Source organism: Schistocerca cancellata, chromosome 3 (assembly GCF_023864275.1).
Source record: "Schistocerca cancellata isolate TAMUIC-IGC-003103 chromosome 3, iqSchCanc2.1, whole genome shotgun sequence".
Lineage (NCBI taxonomy): Eukaryota > Metazoa > Arthropoda > Insecta > Orthoptera > Acrididae > Schistocerca > Schistocerca cancellata.
In genome coordinates this window covers 456,665,985-456,686,114 of record NC_064628.1, presented here as the reverse complement: position 1 = coordinate 456,686,114, position 20,130 = coordinate 456,665,985, and the positions used below count along the sequence as shown (strand labels likewise).

Sequence of the window (20,130 nt, the reverse complement as noted above, 5' to 3'; positions counted from 1 at the left end):
ATGGAGCATTGACGACAACTTCTACTTTTTCACTGAAAAAACTGTCAGTCTGAATTTCTAGTAATGTGAGGAATTTCTTCCACTGTCCTTACATCTCAGTCCTGTTGCTTTTCCATTTGTCAAAACCCTGAAATTCTTGGGGCCTATACTTGATAGGAAAGTGTTGATTCTCCAACATTACATATCTGGCAACATGCTGTACCTGATCTCTAAATATCCTACATGTTTTAAATGTTACTTCATGGGGAATGGATTGGAAAATCATCCTCTGCGTATACCAATCCTTTGTGCGACCAAAGGTGGACTATGAATATCTCATTTACTCATCTGCACTGCCACCTATCTCATGCTGTCTCAACACAATTCACCATTGAGGCATACATTTGGCCACTGGAGCTTTCTACACTAGTGCAGTTCTGAGTCTCTGTGCAGACACTACTGCACTACCGCTGTCATACTGGTGTGATGTTCTCCTCAGCAGATAACACGTGCCGCGTCTCCTCTATGCCCAACCATCCATCTTATGCATCCTTTTTTGATGACTCCCTTGACTGTCAGTGTGGGGTAAGCAGAACTTATTTGTTGTCACGTGGAGTTTACTTTTGTATACTACTTCAGAAGCTTAACCTTATGTTACCCGCCATGGTCCTAGTGGGTAAGAGCTCTTCACTGCCTTGGCTTCAGGCAGAGGTCAGCGTTCATGTTGGACCTAGTTCACTTCCCAAGACCTACTCTAGATTTGACCTATTGCTGTAAGTTTCTCAAAATTTGCATGCAACTTGGAGACAGCACCTTCATCTACACTGATAGCTCTAAAACTGATTATGGTGCCGGATGCACTTTAATCATTAACAAGAAACATTTTAGATATCAGCTTCCAGAGCAGTATTCGATTTTTACTGCAGAGCCTTTCGCACTCTTATCAGGCCACCCAGTATATCTGACAATGCAGGCTTCTCAGTTGTGTGTTATGTTCCAATTCCCTCCAGAGCCTCTGTGTACTATCCACATACCACCCCTTAGTAAACAATGAATGCATGATTGCCTCCGGCGGGGTCAGGGATTTTCTCTGCCTCGTGATGACTGGGTGTTGTGTGATGTCCTTAGGTTAGTTAGGTTTAAGTAGTTCTAAGTTCTAGGGGACTGATGACCATAGATGTTTAGTCCCATGGTGCTCAGAGCCATGATTGCCTCTACTCACTTGCTGATGATGGAACCAATGTGATTTTTATGTGCGTCCCTGGTCACGTAAGTGTGTCGGGGGGGGGGGGGGGGATGAATCTGCTGATGATGATGATGCTGCCAAAGCTGCAGTCCGGCTATCTAGTCATTTTACCTATTCTGTCCCTTCAGATGATCTCTGTGTTGCTGCATGTAGGAATATTGTGTCCCTCTGTCATGAACACTGGTCTTCTGTGTATGGGAGCACTCTTCAAAATTAAACACCTCCCAACAGTTTGGATGACTTCCTCTCACCCCTTTCATTGTGAGGAGATACTTTTAGCTCAGCTGTATATTGGGCACTAGCAGACACGGCATGAGCATTAGATTGTGTTTTACTTTTTATTTGTTATAGTACCAGTTGAGCAGCCTCCTTAGAGGGAAAGAGATCATTTTTAGCTATCCATATACTCAAGTTGATTAGGCTCTGAGTATTATCAACTTCAACTTCATGTGGTATTTGACCAATTAAAGTTATGAGACGTGCACTTATTACCTTAGCTGTTTTGTGCCCTAAAACAATAGTGTCAATGACAACAACAACAACAACAACAACAACATTGCTCGAAGTGGCCATGCATAACAAATTCTTGTTACCTGGAACACCACAAATACACAAGTATGGACAGTGTAAAAAACTGACAGTTTCAGATAACAGAATTGAATTGAATTTAACAGATAAATTTCTCTCTTGTTCCATGGTGTCATTGTGATTGTCACTGTAATTCTTTTTCCATGGCTTGCGCCATGTCTCAGAGCCAGGACACAACAACAAGAAATAAACCACCCAAACAGCAATGAGATTGCTGTAACTGTTGCTGCTTGCCAGTACCCTGCCTCCATCCACTCCAGATTACTTGCTCATAAGGAAAACAAACTTCTGAACAGCATACTCTAATAAACTCATTACTTAAATAAAACTTTTATGGCAGTGATCATTGTTCATTGGATTGGAAGATGGCATGCAGTATGTCACCTCACCAAGTGATATGATGCTATATAAGACCGTGCCAAACTGAAATCTGAAGCAAGTTCTCGAAGCATGCACAGATGGTTTCATTGGAAGAATACTCTCTGTGAATGTTTCATTTGGAGTGATTCACATGCTAACTGCTTAACATGCAGCAGATGAAGATAGTTCATTTACACACGGGAGAAATTAAATATAGAACAATTGCATCACGTTAGATTTAACCTCACATTTTGTAAGTGTATGTTCATTCCATCTGTAGAGCAGTTTACATTTCTTCTGAACAGCCAGCTGCATAGCTCATCTACACATCTGTGTTCATTGGTGTCACAACAAGAGTGTACCAAGTTACATACCTAGGATTCTGTCTGCCTTTACAGTCTGTCTTCAGTTAACTTGCTAAGATGGATAGGGTGTGTGTGTGTGTGTGTGTGTGTGTGTGTGTGTGTGTGTGTGTGTGTGTGTGTGGACAGAGGAGATGGCCACAGTTTGTGAACATCTGAAAGCACATTGGCTACTGTCAGTCACCTACAGGCTGCTGTTTTGGTGTGTAATGATGGTAGAGGATCTGGCGCATCACACGGGGCACCTCAGGTGTTGCTTGTTTCACCCACGGGCTGTGCTGTCGAGTCAGCTCCTAGTGTCCCATATACAGTAGATCCACATTCACAGCAAGGTAAGGTGTGTGGTGGGTGGTAACACATTCACATTGCTTGAGGCAGAGGCCCAGTGTGGAGACTGGCTGTCTGGCTTCGTCCATTCACCTATGAGAGCACATGTGGTTGCTGCTTCAGCAGAGTCCGAGCAGGCACATGGGGGAGGGGTTTACTAGTTATCGGGAGTTCTAATATTAGGCATGTTATGGAGCCCCCTAGTACAGATAGCATTCAGGGCTGGAAAGAAACCAATATGCACTCAGTATGTCTGCCTCGGGGCCTCAATCGGGGCTATTGAGTGTACCACTTGTCTGCAAGTTGTGGCTCATGTCGACGTCAATGACATCTGTCGTATGGGAACTGAGGCCATCCTCAGTTCATGCAGGCAGCTGGCGGAAGTGGTGAAGGCTGCTGGCCTCGCACATGGGGTGCAAGCAGAGCACACAATTTGCAGCATTGTTTTCAGAGTTTATTGGGGTTCTTTGGTTTGGAGCCAAGTGGAGGGTCTCAACCAAAGGATTCGTCAACTTTGTGACTTGGCTGCAGATTTGTAGACCTGCATTATCAGGTGGGGGATTTGTAGTGCTCCTCTTGACAGGTCAGGGGTGCATTACGCAAATGAAGCAGCTACTTGGGTAGCAGAGTGGTTGTGGAGTGCACATCATGATTTTTTAGTCTAGGAGGTAATTTGAGGTACTCTGATGAACACTTGCCAGCTGATACACAGCAAAGGAAGTGAGATTGCATTCAGAGGAAAGACACTTTGATTGCCATAATTTTACCAGTAAATTGTCAAAGTATTTGCAACAAAATTCCCAAATTTACTGCCCTCCAGAAAAGTTGTTGTCTCAAATTATTCTTGGGACCGAGAGCTGTCTGAAACCCGAAGTGGAAACCTCTCAGATGTTTAGCGAGTCATGGAATGTATATCGGAAAGACAGAGTAGGGACTATAGGAGGGGGAGTGTTCATTGCAGTTGACAAAAATATTGTCTGTATTGAGGTCAAAGTTGAGAGTGTAGGTGAAATCAAGTTAATTGTTGGATGTTTTTACTGGTCACCTGATTCCACTGTGACAGTTGTCACAGTAAGTCTGCAGTCAGTAGCGCATAATCACCCAGATCATGCAATTCTAGTTGGAGGCTACTTTAACCTATCAAGTATAGACCGTGATGTCTGTGGATTCAGTGCAGGGTGTACAGAAAGACTTTCGTGCAAAGTACTTTTGAACATAGTTTTCTGAAAACTATCATGAGCAGTTATTTTGGCAGCCCATTTGCTATGGAAGTGTCTTAGACCTTGTAGCTACAAACAAGCCAGACCATATAAAAATGTTGGTATAGAAATGGGAATTTGTGATCATGATATCATTATAACAACTATGATTACATGTTAATAAATTAGCCAAGAGGGCTAGGAGAGTGTTTCTGCTAGAAAGAGCAGATAAGCAGTCGGTAGCATCTCACTTACAGAGAAATGGGCAGACAAATGGCATCACTTACTTTCAGTAAGACAGATGAAGAAAAATCATGGGCAAAGTAGATTGTAAGTTGTGGTCTGGAGTGTTATGTGCCTACTAAGTGGATAAAGGATGGAAAAGACTAACCAACATTTAATAATGAAATTTGGAAAATTCCATGGAACAGAGGCTGTTGCAGTCTCAGTTCAAAAGAGAACGCACTTATGACAAAGAAAGGTTGGTAGAGATCAGAGTGTCTGTGAAAAGATATATGTGAGAAGTGTGCAACAACTAACACTGTCATACCTTAGCAAAAGATTTGGCAGAGAGCCAAAGAAAATTCTGGTCCTATGTAACATCACTAAGCGGATCTAAGGATTCCATCCATTCCTTGTTGACCAGTCTTGTGTGGTAGTTAAAGATAGCAAAGCTAAAGATTTTATATTTTGTGTTCAAGAAATCGTTCATGTAGGAGCACTGTACAAACATACCATATTTGACCACCAGACAGACTTCTGAATGGATGGCAAGGTAATAAACATCCCTGGCACAGATAAACAGCTGAAAGATTTGAAAGCATGTAAGTCACCAGTCTGGATGGAATACCAATTCGGTTTTATATAGAGTACCTAGCTTGAATTTATCATGAATGTCTCACCCAGCACGAAGTCTGAAGTGACCGGAAAAAAGCGCAGGTGACTCCCATGTATAAGAAGGGCAAAAGAACGGACCCACAAAATTGCAGACCAACATCCCTCACTTTGGTTTGCTGCAGAATCCTTTAACATATTCTCAGTTTGATCATAATAAATTTTCTTGAGACTGAGAAGCTTGTGTCCATTAGTCAGCACCATTTTAGAAAGCATCACACATATGAAACTCTGCTTGACCTTCTGTCACATTATATAGGTGTGAAATATGGATGAAGAGTGACAGACAGATTCCATATATCTGGACTTCTGGAAAGCATTTGACACGGTGCTCCACTGCTGGCTGTTACTGAACATACCAGCACATGGAGTAGCTTCACAGATATGTGAGTGGCGTGAAGACTTTTTAAGTAATAGACCCCAGTATGTTGTCCTTGGCAGCAAATGTTCATCAGAGATAAGGCTATCGACAGGAGTGCCCCAGGGAAGTGTGACAGGATGACTGTTGTTATCTATATACATAAATGATCTGTTGGTCAGGGTGGGCAGTAATCTGCTACTGTTTGCTGATGATGCTGTGGTGGACAGTAATGTGTCAAAGTTGAGTGACAGTAGGAAGATAAGAGATGACTTAGAAAGAATTTCTAGTCGGTGTGATGAATGGCACCTATCTCTAAATGTAGAAAAATGTAAGTTAATGCATTTGAGTAGGAAAAAACAAACCCGTAATGTTTGGATACTACAATAATAGTGTCCTGCGTGACACAGTCATGTCATTTGGAAATCTGGATGTAACGTTGCAAAGCAATATGAAAAGGAACAAGCATGTGAAGACTGTCGTAAGGAAGGCAAATGGTCAACTTTGGTTTATTTTGATAATGTGAGGAAAGTGTGGTTCATCTGTAAAGGAGATTGCATATAAGATGCTGGCGTGACCTATTCTTGAGTACTGCTTGAGTGTTTGGGACCCGTACTTGACTGGATTAAAGGAAGACATTGAAGCAGTTCAGAGGCGGGCTGCTAGATTTCGAACAGGCAGGTTTGAACAACACTTACTTAATACAGAGATGCTTCGTGAACTCAAATGGGAATTCTTGGAGGGAAGGTGATGTTCTTTTTGAGGAACACGACAGAAAATTTAGAGAACCGGTTTTTGAAGCTGACTGCCGAGTCAACATACATTGCCTGTAAGGATCATGAAGATAAGATACAAGAAATTAGGGATTATACAGAGACACATAGACAATTATGTTTCTTTCCCTCTATTTGCAAGTGCAGCAGGAAAGGAAATGACTGGTAGTGGCTCAGGGTAGCCTCTGCCAAGTGCCATATGGTGGCTTGCAGAGCATTTGTGTAGGTGTAGATGTAGATGCTACTGCATGGCTGCCACCTTAAATTTATGTTAATTAGCAGTAGCTGTAACTTTTTGTGTTAAGCAGTCAGCAGATTTATAGATATTCAGGTCATTTCATGCTTGTGAACATGTCTTATTACCAAAACAGGACGTGTGAGTATATTTAAACATAAAATGAACTTTTCTGCTTATTTCCACCCAGACTGCTTAATGGTCATTTCTGATTTCTGTATGGAAAAAAAAGAAAAATGTTCAATGCCAAGTTATCTTATTGCTCATTTGTTAGTACTTGCTGCTTGTTAAAGACTGAATGTAAACACCAGTTTAATTCAGACATGTGCATTTTAAAACTTTTCCTCTATTTGAAAATTGGGATAAGGTTAAAAAAAATTATTGCATTTGTGTTGTGTTATTGTTAATATCAGTTTACATTTTTTATTTTTTCAGCTAAAAGGATTTTCAAAGAAAACAGCAAAATATCAGACAGAAGATATTTTGAACAAATTGGATCTTGTAAAGAAAAAGCATTGTTTACCATCACAGTTGTCAGGAGGGATGAAACGAAAGTTGTCACTTGGTGTTGCTCTGTCAGGTGATGCAAAGGTGAGTCCTGAGTATATTAATTTTGCATTGTACCTCACTGGAGATGGAATTCAAAAGAAGATAACATATGGAAACTCTTTCAATTTATTTACGTAAAAGATCTACTCAACAACCAGAGGCAGAACACACATACAAGAGGAGGAGGTTATAATTAGGCAAGCTCTTGGAGCCAGTGGCACCTCATTCAGGCAGAGGAGTTGAAGGGGAAGGAAGAGGGGTGGAGGAGGCAGACAGGAGAGGAGCAGATTTCAGCAAAGTTACCCAGAACTGCGGGTCTGGGTGACTTTTTCAAAATCTGCTCCTTTTCCTAGACCTCTCCAGTCCTTTCAACGCTCTTTCTTGCCCAGTCAAACCTACAGCCTGAAGAAAGAGCCACTGACTCTGAAAGCCTGCCTAATTATAATGTCATTCTTTTATGAGTGCGAGTAGATTTTTCATCCATCTGGTTACATTAAACATCAAAAATTGATTGTTTTTGTTGTTATATTTCTATTTATTTATTTTTCTGCTTGCATAAGTAGTTTGTCATGCTACCTTTACGCACTGTCACTAAGCAGCTTCCATGACCCATTCGTTATCATTTGAGTTTCTGCTGGGGTGTTGGAAATTAGATTTTTCTTTTAGGCACATGGTTTTTCTACATCACGATATGTTATATATAGAGATGAGAGAGAGAGAGAGAGAGAGAGAGAGAGAGAGAGAGAGAGACAAAAAATATGAAAAATCAACATTTCAGCATTACACAAAAAATTAATTACAGTTTGTATTGTACTGTTGCATATAGAAAATGACTTCTACAGAAGGATACAGTTAAAATTGCTAACAATGTTATATTGGGATGTAATTTCCTGAAAATTCACAGACAACAAAAAGAACTATGTATTCAGATTTCCGGTGTGCCTACTACATATCTTAAGAACTGTGTGATACTATAAAATATGGTGTCAAACACAAAAAATGGGATAAATTAAACTACCCTCTCCCTTACTTCCTATATAGTGGAAATGATGAGCAATAAATGCTACATATACCATACTCTTTAGTGTAGTTGCAAACTTTATGAACAAAAATGTTTTTCCTTCTTTTCTTTTTTTCCTCTTTTCACCGACACATACAGACGCAAATAGCTACGGTATCCTCATAATGTCTCTCACCTGATGTTAGTCATCGTATTAGGGAATGGGTGAAGGGCAGTAAGGAAAATGGTCAAATATGATGCAGGAGGCAGTAGTAACCAGTAGTACCTTTTGCAGCAGCTGCAGTACTTCGCTTGTTTATTGCAGTTATTTAGTTTGTTACAGGCTTCTGTGTGAACTGAATAGGAATAGCTTTTTGCTTTCTTTCATGCTTGCCAGCTATTTGTGTAGCTGAAGATACCACATGTGGCACTAAATGGTTAACTTATGGTTTCGTGACAAGTCATTTAAATATTATTTTGCTATGATAGTCATTGAAGGCTTCAGTCATTGTTTTTTCGGCAGTTAAATCTGTTCCATCGAGCATTTTCCAATATAGAACACTACGAGGGGCATTTGAAAAGTCCGTGCAAAGTCCGAGAGATGGCACCACTGGCACGTATAGATGTCGTGTTTGGTTAGTAGAATCTTTGGAAAGAATGCACACCAAGTTTCAGCCATATTGGTGAATTTGTGTGAATCAAGGAAATAAAGTGATTGTCAAAAAATGCCTGAAAAAGAATTTCATGTGGTGATTAAACATTACTTTATGAAAGGTAAAACACACCAGGAGACTAAAGAGAAGCTTGATAAACATTACAGTGACTCTGCACCTTAGATTAGAACAGTTTATAAATAGTTTCAAAATTTTCAGAGGGGCCATATGAGCACAAGTGATGCTGAACATTCTGGACACGCTGTGGAGGTTACGACGCCAGAAAACATTGATAAAATCCATGATATGGTGATGGATGACAGAAGAGTTAACTTGCGTGAGGTTGCTAGTGCTGTGGGCATCTCGAATGAATGGGTAAATAATATGTTGCATAAACGTTTGGACATGAGAAAGCTATCCGCAAGATGGGTTCCACGATTGCTAACGGTTGACCAAAAACGGAATCATGTGAAGTGTTGCAATAATGGTTTGCTGCTGTTTAGGAAGAATCCACAGGACTTTAAGCATCATTTCGCCACTGTGGATGAAACATGGATACATTAATGTACTCCCGAGACCAAACAACAATCTAAACAATGGGTTACCAAGGGAGAATCTGCACCAAAAAAGGTGAAGACCATTTCTTTGGCTGGAAAGGTTATGGTGACTGTCTTCTGGGATTCACAAGGGATAATCCTCATCAACTATCTGGAAAATGGTGAAAATATTACAGGTGCATATTAATCATCGATATTGGACTGTGTAAAAACCGAGCTGCAAGAAAAATGCTGGTGATTGGACATAAAAAAAAGGTCCTTTTCCATCACGACAACGCACCAGCACACACCTCAGCAGTTGTGGTCGCAAAATATTGTTCAGACTTGGCTCCCTCGGACTACTATCTGTTCCGCAATTTGAAGAAATGGCTGGCAGGACAAAGGTTTTATTCAAACGAGGTGATGATTGCTGCAACTAATAGCTATTTTGCAGACTTGGACAGTTCCTATTATTCGGAAGGGATCAACAAATTGGAACAGTGTTGGATGAAGTGTATAAGTCTAAAAGGAGACTTACGTCAAAAATTAAAAAAGGTTTACCCCAAACACGTAAGTAGTTTTTATTTTTGCACGGACTTCTCAAAAGCTCCTCGTATACTGTGTTTCACACCTATTGTGCATTAGCTCCTTGAAATTATTCTACAATATTTAGATGTACATTCTCTTTCAAAAGCTTACAAATACTGTTGAAAAGGACAAGGTTGGACACCTTAGAATCTTTCATGTGGTGCACAAAGAAATTTTATAATGAGCATCACAAGGAGCAGACAAGAAGCCTGCCAGTGGTGAAAACTTGAGATTCAGATGGAGACCTTTTTTATACTTTGTAAACTCATTTACTTATGACTGTGGGAAGTCCTGGTACATGAATTCTTTCTCAAGCTAGAATGTGCTCATGCTGACTCTCTCTCTCTCTCTCTCTCTCTCTCTTTCTCTCTCTCTCTCTCTCTCTCTCTCTCTCTCTCCATGTATGACTACACAATCTCTTTCCATTAACTATGTGCCCAAAATACTTGAGCAACAAAGTCACTTTTTTGGCCGCGGGTTTATTTTCATATCAAAAACAAACCTGTATTTACACTGAAGCATCAAATAAACTGGTATCGGCATGCATATTCAAATACAGAGATATGTAAACAGGTAGAATACGGTGCTGCAGTTGACAATGCCTATATAAGACAGCAAGTGTGTGGCACAGTTGTTAGATCAGTTACTGCTGCTGCAGTGGCGGGTTATCAAGATTTAAGTGTGTTTGAATGTGATGTAATAGTCAGTGCACGAGCGATGGGACATGGCATCTCTGAGGTAGTGATGAAGTGGGAATTTTCTCACGATTGTACTGTGAATTTCAGGAATCTGGTAAAATATCAAATCTCTGGCATCGCTATGGCCGGAAAAAGATTCTGCAAGAGCAGGACCTATGACGACTGAAGAGAATCTTCAAAGTGACCGAAGTGTAGCCCTTTGCAAATAGCTGCATATTTCAGTGCTGGGCCATCAACGAGTTTCAGCATGCGAACTGTTCAAGAAAACATCATTGATATGGGCTTTTGGAGCTGAAGTTCTGCTTATATGTTCTTGATAACTGCATGACACACAGCTTTATGCCTCGCCTGGGCCCGTCGATACCAGCATTGAATTGTTGATGACATGTTGCCTGGTCAGATGAGTCTTGTTTCAGATTGTATGGAGTGGATGGATGTGTACGTGTATGGAGAATCCCTGGACCCTGCATGTCAACTGGGGATTGTTCAAGCTGGTGGAGGTTATGTAATGATGTGGGGTGTGTGCAGTTGGAATGATTTGGGACCACTGATAAGTCTAGATATGACTCTGACAGGTAACACGCACATAAGCATCCTGTCTGATCACCTGCATCCATTCATGTCCATTGTGCATTCCGACCGACATAGGCAATTCCAGCAGGACAATGCCACACTCCACACATCCAGAATTGCTACAGTGCGGCTCCAGGAACACTCTTCTGAGGTTAAACATTTCTGCTGACCACCAAACTCTCCAGACATGAACATTATTGAGCATATCTGGGATTCCTTGCAGTTCAGAAGAAATCTCCACCCCTTCATACTGTTACGGATTTATGGGCAGCCCTGCAGGATTCACTGTGTCACTGCCCTGCAGCTCTACTGCAGACATTAGTTGAATCTGTGCCACATCATGTTGCGGCACTTCTGCGTGCTCGCGGTGTCCCAGCACGATATTAGGCAGGTGTACCAGTATTATTGGCTCTTCAGTGTAAAAGGATATAAGCATTTCTATGTCAAACATTGTCATGGAAAGATATTTCTTGTATTTTTGCGAATGGTAGCACTATTATTTCGGCATGTTAATTATTCTGCGAAGATTATAAGTTACTGTAGATCCAAACTCTATAACTTGTTTTAGGAAACCAGTCAACTTTTAATTGTAACCTTCAAAATTACTGTTTTAAACAAAGTGTATTTGTATTTTGATTATTGTAAGGTATATAAGGACAGGTGGCAGCAGACCTAGCATGGCGAGTATTGTCTCGGGTTTTGTGGGATCAGCATTATGTCATCTGTGTGGTGTGAAAAAACAAGTAACTAATTGCATTTTTGTTTTGACCACATCATTTAGTCAATTTGCTTAACTTGATGAGTCTGTCATGACACACAGAGAGCCCAAGTTTTCTTGCAGTTGAAAATGATTTTAGCAAAGAGATACACAACTCAGATTACGAACTTTCAGAAACAGCAAGTTAGGCATCTAGTTCGGTAGCCATGAAAGATGGTTAAGTTATAATTTGATTGTAGTCGCTGTTATAAGATAGATATGTTATAGCAGCCATCATGGCATGTGACTATAGAAAGATACATGCTCTATTGGCAGCTTGAAGCAACTTGCATAATGGCTGCCCCACATGAGCAAGTAAGGTTAATTGTATTTGGGTTGGCAATTTTAGTTTCCAAATGTTTAACAGCAGAGTATCGAAAGTGATACTGGGATCAATCATTCCGTACAAAAGTCTCCAGAATTCTGAAGGTGTCTTGTCACCACACCTCTCATGGTACAGAGTTAGTGTTTGTCCTTGATCTGCAAGCTGTGTGAAATGCAAAATCAGTGCCATCTTGCGAGTGTTGCAGGGGTCGTCCATAATACACCACCCCCAAAATAAAAAAAAAAAAATAAAAAAAATCCATTTGTAGTATATGAAATGATTACATAATGTCATTGTATAGATAAAAATCTATACTCACCAAGTGGTGACAGAACACACACATAAAAGAAGGTTATAACCAGGCAAGCTTTCGGAGCCTGTGACTCCATTTTCAGGCAGAAGGACTGAAGGGAAGGAAGAGGGGTGAAGGAAAAGGACTAGAGGGATTTAGGAAAATGGGTAGCTTTTTGGAAAAATCGTCCAGAAGTGCGCGTCAGGGGAGACTTACTGGCTGGGATGAGAAGGAAATACAATGTTGGGGCTTGCACTGGACAACATTTGAAAACTTGAAACCTTGAAGGTGGGACACAAGGTTATATGCAAGATAGAGATTATTGCTAAAACATCATGTACTAGTTAATAAAAGTGAAAAGCCAAGTGCTGCATGTAACAGAGGTAGGAGGGGGGGCAGCAAAAAATACAGGTAAGAAAATGAAAGATGTAGAAAACTCAGAGTGAAGACAGGGGTAGTTAGTGCAAAGAAATTTTAAGACACAAGAAAATAATGTAAGTTAAGGCCAGGACATGTAGTGCTAGTTCCCACCTGTGGAGTTGTGAGCAACTGATGTATGGGGAAAGAATCCAGATAGCGTGTGTGGTGAATCAGGCACCAAGGTAATGATTATCATGTTATAGAACATGCTTTCCAACAGGATATTGTGTGTTGCCAGTATACACCCCCTGCCAAAGTCCATTGGAAATGCTGTGTGCCTAGGGCCTCCGGTCGGGTAGACCATTCGCCTGCTGCAAGTCTTTAGAGTTGACGCCACTTTGGTGACTTGTGTGTCAATCGTGATGAAATGGTGATGATAAGGACAACACAACGCCCAATCCCTGAGTGGAGAAAGTCTCCAACCCAGCCGGAAATTGAACCCGGGCTGTTAGGCATGACATTCTGTTGCACTGACCACTGAGCTACCAGGGGAGGACGAGTATGCCCATTCATCCTTACTGATAATTTGGTGGTAGTCATGCCAATGTAAAAGGCAAACAGTGTTTATATAATGGGTGGTATGTGTTGTGTCGTTCTCACAGGTGGCTCTCCCTTTGATAGTATGTGTTTTACCAGTTGCAGGGCCAGGAAGGAGGTGGTAGGAGGGTGCATAAGGCAAGTCTTGCAGTGGGACAGTCACTGGGGGAGGAGCTGCAGGGTAGGGAGATGGGTACAGAAGGAGCATAGGGTCTGACAAGAATGTTGCAGAGATTGGAAGGGTGATGAAAAGCTATGTTTTATCCTGGTCTGGAACATATTAATCAGCTACCTTGACAGGCCATGACTTCCTAAAATCATGCCCTGAAATCAGATACATTCTGTTAGGAGTTTTGCCTACCACACCTAGAATAGCTTTTTGTTGCCCACCCAATCTCCTCAACATTATTGTCAGACCCTATGCCCCTTCTGCATTCGTATCCCTAACCCATGGCTTCTACCACAGTGACTGTCTGCACTGCAAGACTTACCCTATGCACCCTCATACCACCACCTATACCACCCCTGTAACAGGCAAAACATATACTATCAAAAGGAGAGCCACCTGTGAAATGACACATCATATACCAGCTGTTATGTAAACACTGTTCGGCCTTTCACATCAGCATGACTCGAGGTGAAGGCTGCATGGGGGATGCAGGCTCCTGCCAAATCCCATGCACTTTGCTAATAGATTCAATGTGCTATCTGATGCTGAAGGGGGAGGGGGGGGGGGGAGGGCAGGGAGGGCTGAGTCGGATCAGAATCCGCCTTCGGCCAGGATAGTGGCTGCTCCTTCAGCAAGGTCCGGACAGTCATGTGGGGGTAGGGGTTTGTTAGTTATTGGAGCTCCAATGTTAGGCAGGTCATGGAGCCCCTCAGGAACATAGCAGCTAGGGCGGGGAAGAAGTCCAATGTTCACTTAGTGTGCTTGCTGAGGGGGGGGGGGGGGGCTTGTTCAGGATGTGGAAGAGGCTATCAACTGTGCGGGGTGCAGCCAGCTGCAGATTGTTGCACATGTCGGCACCAGTGACGCCTGTCATCGGGGTTCTGAGGAAATGCTTGGGTCCTTTCGACAGCTGGCTAAATTGGTGAAAGTGACCTCCATGTCTCGATGAGTGGAAGCCAAGCTGACGATCTGCAGCATCATACCCAGGGTGGACTGGGGTCCTCTTGTTTGGAGTCGAATGGAGAATCTAAACCAGAGGCAATGTTGACTCTGTGACAAAAATGGTTGTAGATTCCTTGACCTATGCTATGGGGTGGAAGGTTGTAGGATGCCCCTCGAAAGATGAGGGGTGCACTACACACAGGAAGCTGCTACATGGGTAGCACAGTACTTGTGGTGTGCACGTGGTTTATTTTTAGATTAGGTTCCTCCACTTGCGAAATAAACCGTTGGACTGAAAAATTACCAGTTCATGACCCTGATGTGGGTGTGCCACCTGTAAAAATTGTTAGTTCACCTAAACAGGTCATTCCAAAGGATTTAAATATGCTAACTTTCATGTTAGTAAACTGTCAAAGTGTCTGTAGTAAGATCCCTAAGTTACTCTCCGAAATAAAACAGTAGCAATGCCAATATTGTATTAGGTACCGAAAGCTGGTTGAAACCAGACATAAATAGCAGTGAAATTTTGAACTTGGATTGTACAATGTTTAGGAAGGATAGGACTGATGCTGTGGGAGGTGGTGTGTTCATTGCAGTTAAAAGCTGTTTAAACGCAGTTGAGATCGATACTGGGTCGGACTGTGAAGTAGTCTGGATAAAGCTGTCAATCGGACAAGGAGTGACCATTGTATTAGGATGTTTTTATAGACCACCAGCATCTGCAACAAATGTCACAGAATGTTTCTGGGAAAGTCTTGAGTACATAGGAAATAAACATCCAAATTATCCATTAGTTATAGGTGGAGACTTTAATCTGGCAGCCGTTGACTGGGAAAATTACACGTTTATCACAGGAGGCAGAAGCAAAGACTCATGTGAAGTTATTCTAGGAGAGCTCTCAACATACAACCTTGATCAATTGGCTGGAAAACCAACTTGAGAAGGGAACAGATTAGATGTCTTGGCTACGAGCAGACCTGATCTTTTTGCGGAAGTTAATCTAGAAGGAGGTACTTGCGACCATAATGTTGTTGTGGCTTCTATGTCAGTGGAACTTGCAAAAAGAAAACCAAAGAAACAGCATAGAGTTTTCTTGTTTGTGAAAGCAAATAAGTGTCATTAATGAATATCTTCATAGACAGCTCCAAGCATTCACCATGGGACACAAAGATTTTGAGCATCTTTGGTTGGAATTCAAAAGGTATTGTCCACAACATGCAAGAGAAGTATGTTCCTAGCAAAAATATAGGGGAGGGAAAGGATCCACCTTGTTACAACAAACATTTTAGGAAGTTGCTGAGAAAGCAGAGAATTTTGCAGTCATTTCAAATGTAGTCACTGCCCCGCTGACAAACAGAAACTATGCTAAATTAAAGCAGCTTTCAAAAGGTCAATGAGAGATTCTTTTAACTTATTTGAAAGCAATATTTTATCTGCAGATTCTAAAAATAACCGCAAAAAAATTTTGGTCATACGTAAAACCTATGAACGCTACAAATAATTCAATACCTTCTCATGCTCACAGTACGGGTAATGTAACAGATGATGATAAACAGAAGGCCAAAATTCTAAACCTAGCTTTCAAAAACTCATTTACAGTAGAGGACTGCAGCACCATTCCCCACTCTCAATTATCGAACAAATGCAGGGATGGCTGACATAGTGTTTAGTGTATCTGGGATCGTAAAACAGTTAAGATCATTAGACGCCAGGAAGGTATCCCCATAAGATTATATGTTGACTGTGCTACAAATGTAGCACCATTCGTATCCATCATCTATCAGAGATCATTAGAACAGTAGAAAGTTCCATGAGACTGGAAGAAGGCCCAGGTCATAGCAATCTTTGAAAAGGGTAGAAATTCAGATGCACATAATTACTGGCCAATTTCACTGACATCAATTTGTTGTAGAATCGTGGAACATATTTTGTATTCAGACATTGACTTTTCTAGACTCTGAGAAGCTCATCTGCAGAAACCAGCATGGTTACAGGAAACAGCGGTCATGCGGGACACAGCTGGCCCTCTTTGTGCATGATATACAACATGCTCTAGATACCGGCTCCCAGGTTGATGCCATATTTCTCGACTTTCAAAAGGCATTCGACTCAGTTCCACACTGTCGCTTGCTCCAAAAAGTGCGTGCTTATGGTCTATCCAATGACATGTTGTTGTTGTTGTGGTCTTCAGTCCAGAGACTGGTTTGATGTCTGCAGCTCGTGGTTGTGCGGTAGCCTTCTCGCTTCCCGTGCCCGATTCCCGGCGGGGTCAGGGATTTTCTCTGCCTCGTGATGACTGGGTGTTGTGTGATGTCCTTCGGTTAGTTAGGTTTAAGTAGTTCTAAGTTCTAGGGGACTGATGACCATAGATGTTAAGTCCCATAGTGCTCAGAGCCATTTGAACCATTTGAACTGGTTTGATGCAGCTCTCCATGCTACTCTATCCTGTGCAAGCTTCATCTCTCAGTACCTACTGCGACCTACATCCTAATGAATCTGGTTAGTGTATTCATCTCTTGGTCTCCCTCTATGATTTTTACCCTCCACGCTGCCCTCCTATACTAAATTGGCGATTCCTTGATGCCTCAGCCTGTGTCTTACCAACTGATCCCTTCTTCTAGTCAAGGTGTGCTACAAATTTCTCTTCTTCTTAATTCTATTCAGTACCTCCTCATTAGTTATGTGATCTACCCATCTAATCTTCAGCGTTCTTCTGTAGTACCACCTTTCGAAAGCTTATATTCTCTTCTTGTCTAAACTATTTATCGTCCACGTTTCACTTTCATACATGGCCACACTCCATGCAAATACTTTCAGAAACGACTTCCTGACACTTAAATCTATACTCATTGTTAACAAATTTCTCTTCTTCAGAAATGCTTCCCTTGCCATAGCCAGTCTACATTTTATATCCTCTCTATTTCAACCATCATCAGTTATTTTGCACCCCAAATAGCAAAACTCATTTACTACTTTATGCGTCTCATTTCCTAATCTAATTCCCGCAGCATCACCTGATTCAATTCGACTACATTCCATTATCCTTGTTTTGCTTTTGTTGATGTTCATCTTATATCCTCCTTTCAAGACACTGTCCATTCAGTTCAGTGCTCTTCCAGGTCCTTCGCTGTGTCTGACATAGAATTACAATGTCATCGGCGAACCTCAAAGTTTTTCTTTCTTCTCCATGGATTTTAATACTTACTCTGAATTTTTCTTTTGTTTCCTTTACTGCTTGCTCAATATACAGATTGAATAACATCGGGGAGAGGCTACAACCCTGTCTTACTCCCTTACCAACCGCTGCTTCCCTTTCATGTCCCTCAACTCTTATAACTGCCATCTGGTTTCTGTACAAATTGTAAATAGCCTTTTGCTCCCTGTATTTTACCCCTGCCACCTTCGGAATTTGAAAAAGAGTATTAAAGTCAACAATGTCAGAAGCTTTGTCCAAGTCTACAAATGTTGTACACATTGGTTTGCCTTTCCTTAACCTATCTTGTAAGATAAGTCGTAGGGTCACTATTGCCGCGCATGTTCCGACATTTCTACAGAATGCAAACTGATCTTCCCTGAGGTTGGCTTCTACCAGATTTACTATTCATCTCTAAAGAATTCGCGTTAGTATTTTGCAGCTGTGACTTATTAAACTGATAGCTTGGTAATTTTCAAACCTATCAGCACTTTCTTTGTTTGGGGTTGCAATTCTTCTTGAAGTCGGAGACTATTTTGCCTGTCTCATACATCTTGCTCACCAGATGGTAGAGTTTTGTCGGGGCTGGCTCTCCCAAGGTTATTAGTAGTTCTAATGGAATGTTGTCTACTCCCGGGGCCTTGTTTCGGCTTAGGTCTTTCAGTGCTCTCTCAAACTCTTCACGCAGTGTCATATCTCCCATTTCATCTTCCATCCTCTTCCATTTCCATAATATTGTCCTCGAGTACATCACCCTTGTACAGACACTCTACACAGGGTGTTACAAAAAGGTACAGCCAAACTTTCAGGTAACGTTCCTCACACACAAATAAAGAAAAGATGTTATGTCGACATGTGTCCGGAAACGCTTAATTTCCATGTTAGAGCTCATTTTAGTTTCATCGGTATGTACTGTACTTCCTTGATTCACCGCCAGTTGGCCCAATTGAAGGAAGGTAATGTTGACTTCGGTGCTTGTGTTGACATGAGACTCATTGCTCTACAGTACTAGCATCAAGCACATCAGTATGTAGCATCAACAGGTTAGTGTTCATCACAAACATGGTTTTGCAGTCAGTGCAATGTTTACAAATGCGGAGTTGGCAGATGCCCATTTGATGTATGGATTAGCACGGGGCAATAGCCGTGGCATGGTACGTTTGTATCGAGACAGATTTCCAGAACGAAGGTGTCCCGACAGGAAGACGTTCGAAGCATTTGATCGGCGTCTTAGGGAGCAAGGAACATTCCAGCCTATGACTCGCGACTGGGGAAGACCTAGAACGACGAGGACACCTGCAATGGGCGAGGCAATTCTTCGTGCAGTTGACGATAACCATAATGTCAGCATCAGAGAAGTTGCTGCTGTACAAGGTAACGTTGACCACGTCACTGTATGGAGAGCGCTACGGGAAAACCAGTTGTTTCCGTACCACGTACAGCGTGTGCAGGCACGATCTGCAGCTGATTGGCTTTCACGGGTACACTTCTGCGAATGGTTCATCCAACAATGTGTCAATCCTCATTTCAGTGCAAATGCTCTCTTCATGGATGAGGCTTCATTCCAACGTGATCAAATTCTAAATTTTCACAATCAACATGTGTGGGCTGACGAGAATCCGCACGCAATTGTGCAATCACGTCATCAACAGTTTTTCTGTGAATGTTTGGGCAGGCATTGTTGGTGATGTCTTGATTGGGCCCCATGTTCTTCCACCTACGCTCAGTGGAGCACGTTATCATGATTTCATATGGGATACTCTACCTGTGCTGCTAGAACATGTGCCTTCATAAGTACGAAAACACCTGGTTCGTGCACGATGGAACTCCTGCACATTTCAGTCGAAGTGTTCATACGCTTCTCAACAACAGATTTGGTGACCGATGGATTGGTAGAGGTGGACCAATTCCATGGCCTCCACGCTCTCCTGACCTCAACCGTCTTGACTTTCATTTATGGGGGCATTTGAAAGCCCTTGTCTATACAACCCCGGTACGAAATGTAGACTCTTCGTGCTCGTATTGTGGACGGCTGTGATACAGTATGCCATTCTCCAGGGCGGCATCAGCGCATCAGGGATTCCATGCGACAGAGGGTGGATGCATGTATCCTCACTAACGGAGGACATTTTGAACATTTCCTGTAACAAAGTGTTTGAAGTCACGCTGGTACGTTCTGTTGCTGTGTGTTTCCATTCCGTGATTAATGTGATTTGAAGAAAAGTAATAAAATGAACTCTAACATCGAAAGTAAGCATTTCCGGACACATGTCCACATAACATATTTTCTTTCTTTGTGTGTGAGGAATGTTTCCTGAAAGTTTGGCCGTACGTTTTTGTAGCACCCTGTATACTTCTTCCACCTTTCTGCTTTCTCTTCTTTGTTTGGAACTGGGTTTCCGTCTGAGCTTTTGATATTCATACAAGTGGTTCTCTTTTCTCCAAAAGTCTCTTTAATTTTCCTGTAGGCAGTATCTATCTTATCCCTAGTGAGATATGCCTCTACATCCTTACGTTTGTCCTCTAGCCATCCCTGCTTAGCCATTTTACACTTCCTGTCATTTCGTTTTTGAGACT

The 20,130-nt window shown here is 41.8% G+C and overlaps 1 protein-coding gene across 2 annotated transcripts in view; it reads left to right on the top strand.

The window, feature by feature from the left end:
* Positions 1-20,130, top strand: part of LOC126175225 (phospholipid-transporting ATPase ABCA1-like) — a 455,526-nt gene that overhangs the window by 190,596 nt on the left and 244,800 nt on the right. For both annotated transcript variants that reach the window (XM_049921856.1, XM_049921857.1), the window contains exon 11: positions 6,757-6,912. In XM_049921856.1, the coding sequence (XP_049777813.1) occupies positions 6,757-6,912 (156 nt within the window). The remainder of the gene's footprint in view (positions 1-6,756; positions 6,913-20,130) is intronic.